General features: G+C 43.2%; 1 protein-coding gene across 1 annotated transcript; it reads right to left on the reverse strand.

The window, feature by feature from the left end:
* Positions 1–5922: 5922 nt before the first annotated feature.
* LOC123403402 lies at positions 5923–8227 on the reverse strand. The gene is made up of 2 exons (XM_045097337.1): positions 7208–8227; positions 5923–7125 (listed from the first exon to the last, which is right to left on the reverse strand). The coding sequence occupies exons 1-2, from the start codon at positions 7963–7965 to the stop codon at positions 6321–6323; spliced, it is 1563 nt and encodes a 520-aa protein (XP_044953272.1). The 5' UTR covers positions 7966–8227; the 3' UTR covers positions 5923–6320.
* Between the last annotated feature and the right edge of the window lie 486 nt (positions 8228–8713).

Below are 8713 nucleotides of genomic sequence, written 5' to 3' on the forward strand. Positions count from 1 at the left end.
TGACCATCTACTCAGGTCTGGTCAGGCTGTCCATTACCGTGGACTCGGCTATTCGAATAGGTTTGACACTCTGCAGAGGTTGCACACATTACCCACACTATGGAGCGTTGACCTCGTGATCTCATTCGGGTGGACCAGCATTGCTCCAACGGAACTTGCCTGACCCGGGACTCTCTCATCGTACCACAAGCAATCACTCTCCCTCGGAGTTTTGCCCTGGGTGGCCCAGTGTTCTCATGACACCTGCCAACGTCGTGGCCAAACTGAACTGTCCCAACTAGGGACGGGCCCAACTCAACTTAACTGGGCTCACACGGTTATCACCGCCTACCGGGCCAAGGTAGCACGCATGCATAACCCTCCCTCTTTGGAGGTACCGGTGAAAGATCACGCGATCAGCTCAAGTCATGGCCGCCCATATCGGCAAGATGTTGTTGTACGATTATGCCCGAACAGGTGACTCATGATCAACCACTAAGTTATTGTAAACATAGTGATTTATAACAGTAAGAACATATTTTTATTTGATAATTTATTAGGTTTTTATTTTATAGCAAAGTAAGTGAACATAATGCATGAAAATATGGTATGCTTATGCAATACTACACCACATGGATATAATGGCTTGCCTTGATCAGTGGGGTTGTTCAAACACTCCTGGTCTTCAAAGTTTCCTTCTGAAATATATTTGAAATAAAAAAAGAAAAGAAAAAGACATATAACACCTTTTATTAATCAGAAATTCTATGAGTGTAAGAAAAATACCAAACTTTACCAGACAATAGAGGGGATCGGTACCAACTCAATGCAAAATGAATCAAGTGATTTGGACTTAAGAATAAAAAGATACAAATGTCAAAGTTGTTGGTCAAATCTGAAAATAAATAAAAAGAAAAAGAACCCGACAGAGGCCACATCGAAGACGTAAAGTGGAGGGGGTGCCTCCACTTACCGCTTCGGCCGCGAGCCTCAGCCAGTGGCAGGTGGGGCCTGCCTCTTTTAAAAAGAGAGAGGGAGAAGGAGACAGGCACGCGGCAGCTCTTCGGTGACTGTCGCCGGCGCTAGAGACGACGGAGATGCCTGGGAATAGGAGGAATGGAACGGCTGGTCTACGAAGAACACGCACGTACCCGCAGCGCGACGAGAGATGGACGGACGGCGTCGTCCCCTTCTTCTCCGGCGGCTGCGACTTCGGGTGCTCGTCGGAGACGGTGGTTCTAGCGGCGATTGGCTCGGGCGAGGGGTCAAGGAGCACCAAGGGGAAGCCCTGAGCCCAATGGTGTGGTTTGCATGGCTCTGGGGAGGGTGATTGGAGCTGGCGACGGTGGGGCTGCAAGCGGCGGAGCTCCGGCGATGATTTGAGGCCAGAGGGCCTCTTGTCCTTGGCTCGCTCCTTGGGGGTGTAATTGGAGGCTGTAGGAGGGGGATGGAGAGATCAAAAGGGTCGGGGCAACCCTTAAATAGGCCGGCGATGAGCTCGGCCGATCTCTCCTGAAGCGGTGAGGTTAAGCTCAGCCACTTGAGCAGGGGGGTGAGCTGGCCGTCGCGGAGCGACCTGAGGTGATGGAGGAGGGAAGAGCATCGATGGGATGCCTCCTACGCCATTAAGGACTCGCGGACGACCATAGTGGCCGAAGCCGACTGTTCGATTCGTGGAGAAGCTTGGCAGGGAGCAGCGGCGACCTTCTCCGGCAACCCAGGGCCTTCTGGAGGTGCCACGCGGCTACCAGGGACGCCCTCGACACTAGGAACAAGGACGGCACGAGCAGCTCGACTACCACAGGGGCTGCACAGAACGTGCGCGGTGGCATGCCAGTACCGTGGTCACCACGGCTACGGCTGCCTCAATGCCACGCAAGCCCGGGGACCTTGTCCATTGCGTCGACCGTACTCTTACCAGTCACCATCCATCACTAGTTTGACCAGTCACACACTCCTGCTAAGTGTAGTATCAACTACCACTAGTGGGGACAGGGCCTTTAGTCCCGGTTCACCAACCGGGACTAAAGGTGCTCCACGTGGCCGCCTCGGAGGAAGTACCTTTAGTCCCGGTTCTACTTACGAACCGGGACTAAAGGATCCGTCTGTTTTTTTTTTGTTTGACCCGAAAAGGTAGATTTTTTTTAATTTTTCAAATTTTATTTTGAATATTTTTTATGTTTTATTCCAATTTTATAATCTTTGAATTATTTGACAATTTAATCTCATATCACCCATCCTCACTGCTCTAGCGTGGATCACTCAGTTCAAATCGTCTAACTTCCCGGCCGATCACCCATCCTTTCACTCCTTCAGCCCGAGCACGCTTAACTTTCTGGTTCTATCGCCCCTAGTTGCCAAGTGTGCACTTGTTGTTTTCCTGACAATAGTAAGCTATCAATCCTAAACAACTTTGGTCTTGATGTCATGTCACATGATTTAATTTTTTGAATTACAAACAATTATTAAAATAAACTTAATAAGTAACAATAATAGTGAATTTCAATGAAAACAACCTAATATTTTTAAATAAAATTATTTTTCTTTTTTTTTGGACAAAAACTTCTTTTTGAAATAACTTTTTTTCCATTTGGAATTTTGAGCATGTGAGAAAACTTCACCGGGCAAGCCCGGGTGAAATCGAGTACCAATTTTTTCTAGTTTTTTTTATATATTAATTTTTTTTGGACGTCGTATGCAAAAGTTATGGCCGTTTATTTTTTTCCTTTTTTTGCAAAAACAGTCAAAATTCGTATCTCAAAATTTCTATACCGACTAGACACTAAAACCTAACAACATCTCAAAGGATTTTATTTTTTGAAGATTTTATCATTTTTGTTTATTTTTTGAAGATTTTATCATTTTTGTTTATTTTCTATAAAACTCAAAGTATCAAGGTTTCAGACGAAAACCCATCTGCTACAAAGGAATTTTTAAAAATTAATTGAACTGTAGATTTTTTTGTGCATTAAATATGCACCATACTACAACATGTTAAAATCTACAGAAAGAACTAACTAAAAATAATAAAAAACAACAATTAAATGACTAAAACAACTATATAAGCAAAACAATATTTCTTTAATTAAAATCCTAATTTAAATTATTCTAAAAATAACCAAATAAATCTTACTGTGACAACAATCTAACACATGAGTGGGAGCAAAAATAATTAAATTAAAAACTATTTGTAAACTCAAGTTATTCAAAAACTGGGTTTGAAGCAAATTTAAACAAATTCAAATTTAAACCATTCAAATTTGAAAACTAATGGCAAAAACAGAAACTAGACAAAATTTTGAATCTAATGCAAAAAGAATCAATCAAAAACATCAAATATCCTAAAAGATATAAGCAATTTAAAACAGAAACTACAAACAAGAATTTAAAAACAGAAAAAAAAAATCTGAACACCTTTAGTCCCGGTTCATGTCACGAACCGGGACTAAAGGTCTACCCTTTCGTCCGGTTCAGGACACCAACCGGGACTAAATCCTCCAAACCCTTTTGTCCCGGTTCGAGACACGAACCGGGACTAAAGGCCCAAGACACGAACCGGGACTAAATCCTCCAAACCCTTTAGTCCCGGTTCGAGACACGAACCGGGACTACTGCCCGACCGTCGCCTTTGCCGCTCGAACTGGGACTAATACTAACATTAGTCCCAGTTCGTAAAGGAACCGGGACTAATGTGTTTTTCGAGCTGGGACGAAAGCCCTTATTTCTACTAGTGTACAGCTTCTGCCTGCAAACTTGGGGAGCATCTAGAGCTCAAATGGGTTAGGGTTAGGGCAAGCTAGCATGTCTGGGTTAATCAGCATAGGAAAGACTACAAACTGGCAAAGTTTGAAAGGATTTGAAGATCAAATGAATATAGTTCCTTTGTAAATCATCTTTCTGGTCCAGAACGCAAATGAGCTCATGGCACTCACATGCAAGCCCTGCTAATGGTGAAACTTGGTGGAGGAGTGTTATTTAGTAGTGCACACATGTCCAAAAATTTACAGATCATTGGTGCACCCCTAGCTAGCACTTCCTTCACAAAGGTTCAGTTTTAACAGAAATTTAGCAGAGTTTTCCTGCTCAAAACTTGTACTGGACCATCAGATGTTCTTTACATATTTGAACTAAATATGATCCCTTGGAGCTAAGGGAATTTATTGGGAATTTTCTAAAATAGGAAAAATAGGGTTGCTTCACAAAGTGACAATTCTGGCTAGAAAAGAAATAATTATTCTAGCCAAAATTTTGCATTGGGCAATGAAATGTTTTTGAAGATTTTGAAATCATATGATACTGAGAACATGTGGAAAAAGTTTTGGGGTCAATAGCTTATCCCAACTATAGGTTGCTTCACAACCCATGGTGATGCCATAATTCCCCAAAATAAAAAAAGAATTATTTGAAAGATATAAATATTGCAAATTATTCCAAGGAAGGTTTTGGCAAGAAGCAAAGGTTTTGGGTTGCTTGTGACAAGAAATCAGAGACTCACAATCCAACTTGCTTGAGAGAAATTTGAAAATCCACCAATTTGCAAGTGAAACTCCAAAATATTTTGAAAAGAGAAAGTTTGAAAAATCAGGGTGTTACAGGATGTTAAAACAGTGTTCCTTAACGGTTTCCTTAAGGAAGAGTTGTATATGATGGAACCGGAAGGTTTTGTTGATCGAGAGAATGCTGATGAAGTATGCAAACTCGAGCGATCCATTTATGGACTCGTGCAATCATCTCGGAGTTGGAATCAACGCTTTGATGAGGTGGCCAAGCATCTCGATGTCGAAAAAAGAGTTTAATATATCAATAAAAGCTAGAGAAAAACCGGGACTCGATTTCACCAAGGCTTGCCCGATGAAGTTTTCTGAGATGCTCAAAATTCCAAATGTAAAAAAGTTATTTCAAATAGAAGAATTTTTTCAGAAAAATAAAAAACATTAATTTTAGAAATTAATTAATTTAAAAATAAATAAATGATGTAATATTTGGATTCCTCACATTTTTTGATAATAATGGATATATTATTTGTTGAATTTTGATTTACATATTTAGAGATATTAACTATGCCATATTAAATGAATAAATGGCAAAAAAACGAATAAAATAATATTATTACTTATTTTATTTTCATTAAAATTCAATATTATTATTACTTATTTTGTTTCTTTTAATAACTGTTTAGATTTCAAAAAAATAAATCATGTGACATCAAGACCTAGGGTTAATAGGATTGATATCTTACTATTGTCAGGAAAACAAAAAGTACAAACTTGAAAACTGGGGGTGATAGAACCACGAAGTTAAGTGTGCTCGATCGGGCTGAAGGAGTGACCCACCAGAAAGTTAGACTAATTGAAATGAGTGATCCACGGTGGAGCAGTGAGGATGGGTGATTAGAAATTAAATTGTCAAATAATTTAAAGATTTGAAAATTAGAATAAAACATAAAAACAAATAAAAAATATTCAAAAATAAAAATTGAAAAAAAATCAAAAAAATTAAAAAAAATCTATCTTTTCGGGTCAAACAAAATAATTAGCCGAAGCCTTTAGTCCCGGTTGATAATTAGAACCGGGACTAATACCCCTCCCCCGTCGCTCCCAATCCCGCCACATGGAGGACAATTAGCCCCGCTTGGGCGCCGAACCGGGGCTAGCATTAGTTCCGTTTTGTTAGTCCCCGTTCGTGAACCGGGGCTATGGGTCGTTTTCCACTAGTGATTCTGAAACAACAGCATCACATCTATGAGTGAGTAAGGTTGCTGCGCGACAAACTCGCAAATTAAACAGTTTGTAGTTGTTTTAACCCGATCTCAAGCGTCCACCAGAAAGCAAGAACCTGAACTTGTGTGCGTTTTGACCAAATAGGAAGGTAAATCCATGGGAGACAATGTTAGCTTTCTCCAATCAAATGCAAGATACACAAAAAGGGTACTACATTGAGCCAACAAGTTTTCCACTGAGTCAACAAGTTACAACCAATGTTGGTTACAACACAGAGCCTTGACTAAATTAATAAATCCGAAAGTCACAGTCTTACAAGGCAAACCGAAATAACAACGATACAAATTGTGCAGAGTACTGAGGCAATGCTCCGACAGCAGTTGAGCACAAATAGAAATATAGATAAGTAAGGCAAGATAAATGAAGCTGAAGACGATATATTAGGGCATCTGATTTGCACATACCTACTCATCTTTGTTTCCAAGAAACTAATCAAGTAGGTAGCTAGGACTAGGATCCAACTATATATGGTGGTTACTAGTTCTGTGTGGCCTTGCCAAGGCTGAACTTGGTCGCCCCGGTGCGAATCACCTTGGACTTCATGTTGGTGACGATGGGTTCCTACCGAGCGGCAATGTGGCGTCCGCGACGAATCTTGGCGGCGGAGTCCTTGACCCTCTTGGCACGCCCAGACTGCTTGCGCAGCTCGTACTCGTCCGTGTAGGTAAAGTTGGATTCCTCCTTAAGTTGAGCCTCGAGTTCCAGCTTGTTCCTATATAGCTTCTCATCTAAACGAAGAGTTTCTAATTCGTTTCCAGGAAACTCGCTTATCCAACACGGCGTGTATGGAAAAGATACGTCTGTCTTTCCATATGGTATTCCATACCCTTGACATATCCATGAACTGCCCAAGTCCTGAAATCTTGAGTTGATCCAGTCATAGGCTAGTCCTCTTGCTGCTGAATTCAAAAAGACAACCTCTTTATAAGGATGAAATCCAAGGAAAAAATAATATCTGTTGTGTTCGTCTTCATCGACATCTTCAGCCTCTTCGGCGACGTCTTCAGCCTCTTCAACGACGTCGTCAATGTCAAGAACGTTATCCTCGTCAGAGTTCCAGTCATAGTCATATTTCTGCTCATGGTCCTCCTTGCCGGGGTTAACACTTTGTAAGATCCATTGTCTGCCCAGTTGTTGAGCATAGTTGCAATGGTAAATGTTCTTAAGACGGGTATCATGTTTTAACACCCATTCTATTCGATTGCACGATTCATTGAGATACCAGACCTGAAGTCTGGTCGAGCCATCAAGTATTGCACAATACACCCCTCGCGATGATCTTCCAAGACGGTGATTGGAACATGCTATCAATTTACTGGCACCTGGTAGTCTAATTACTCTGTACGTCTGCAAACATAAACAAATCGAATAAAGTAGATCAATATAAACATGGATGAATCATGGTGGCACATACACAATTTGTTGAAGGGAGCTACTAGGATACGTACCTCGTAAGATAGCCATGTTCGCAAAGGATGTAGAGCGCGCTTTGCCAGTAGACGGCATGATAAAGATACCGATAATACCACCGACCAAACTGCATGTCGGCGACGATCCCGGCAGCCTCCCCTTCCCGGATGAAGGTTGTCGTGTCCCATCGCCGAGTCACCGACGAGAACACATCGACGAGGTATGACGCGGGAGGCCACTCCAGTTCCAGCAACGGGTTGTTGTCATCGTCGTCGTCGGATTCTCCGTTGGACGGTAGTTGCGACGGCACGCGTGGGATCACAAAGACCTGGTAGTGCGGCGACACGGCGGGATCGAACGCGAGGTGTGCGGTGTGGTCGAATCCTGGGAAGTGCGGCGGCGGGCGCCGGGGCAGACGCGCCCACCGCCGAGTGGCCGGGTTAACGACGTACTCGCGCGGGCGCGGCGGTGCGCCGTAGCCCGACTCGCGGCAAAGCAAGAGGCCGTCGCAGTGGTCCTTGACCTTGACGCCCGTGCAGGGCAGGAAACCGAGCTCTCCGTCCACCGCCGGGCCGGTCGAGGGGCGGGAGAAGAACTCGGTGTAGTACTCACCCTCGAAGTTGATGAAGATGCCGCGCACCGAGCGCGGAAGCAGGTTGCCCCGCAGGCGGTCGTCGACGGCGTCGCGCCACGCCTTGCAGACCAGGCGGGACCTGGGCAGGAGGTGCGGCGGGAGACGCCGGAGGACCTCCGCGAGCGCGTCTTCTGGTAGCGCGGCCGGCGCCTCCGATTCCATCGTACGTCGATCTCGTTTCGAGATCACGCACGCGGAGCTGTGTCTTGGCGCTGTGGTTCGTTGGCACACTCCTTGATCCAGATCTAGGAGAGGAATTGGGGGCTACGGAAAAGATAGAGGGTTTCTGTAGGCAGTTCATAGTACTACTCCTACTCCTACATCGCATTCCTCTCCACCTACTGGCTAACTCGGTACTTATACATAGTGTGAGAGAAACGCACGTTTACAATGCCTTCTGGCCCGTGGGCTTTGGCGTCCAGTAGCAACGGCTGCTCATGACAGCTGTTGGCGTGCCTCAAAATAAAATATAGAAGTTGTTGGCGTTTTTTTAAAAAAAAATAGACAATTATTGGCGAAATTTTCCTTGAAAAAAGTTATTATCAAAATAAATTAGAAATCGTTCGCGTGTTATGGTAAACTGTGGCTAATATCGAAATACAAACATTTAGCTCGTATTAATGTGCACTATGAAACAAACCTCTTAAGCAAGGAAAGTTACCATGTAAGTTTTATGTGTGTGTGTGGCTAAGCTTGATTGCCATACAACTCTCCTTCTTCACTTGTTTGCAAAGAAAAAAACAACTTTCCTTCTTCACTTGTTCGCAAAGAAAAAAAACTTTCCTTCTACACTAAGTAAGCTTACCCTACAAGCTAGTCTCACTACTAAGGATATTGCCATGCAAATTTGCTTCACTACTAAAGAATAAATGGCATGCAAGTTCCTTCCGTTCGAAGGTTTCTTGTAGAT

Source organism: Hordeum vulgare, chromosome 6H, assembly GCF_904849725.1.
Source record: "Hordeum vulgare subsp. vulgare chromosome 6H, MorexV3_pseudomolecules_assembly, whole genome shotgun sequence".
NCBI classification, from domain to species: Eukaryota; Viridiplantae; Streptophyta; class Magnoliopsida; order Poales; family Poaceae; genus Hordeum; species Hordeum vulgare.

Bases quoted from the DNA above. Each gene is read 5' to 3' on its own strand.
- LOC123403402 (XM_045097337.1), bottom strand. From the start codon at position 7,965: ATGGAATCGGAGGCGCCGGCCGCGCTACCAGAAGACGCGCTCGCGGAG. The intron at 7,126-7,207 runs GTACGTATCCTA...TCTACTTTATTC, and splicing joins GAACATGGCTATCTTACGAG to GATTTGTTTATGTTTGCAGA.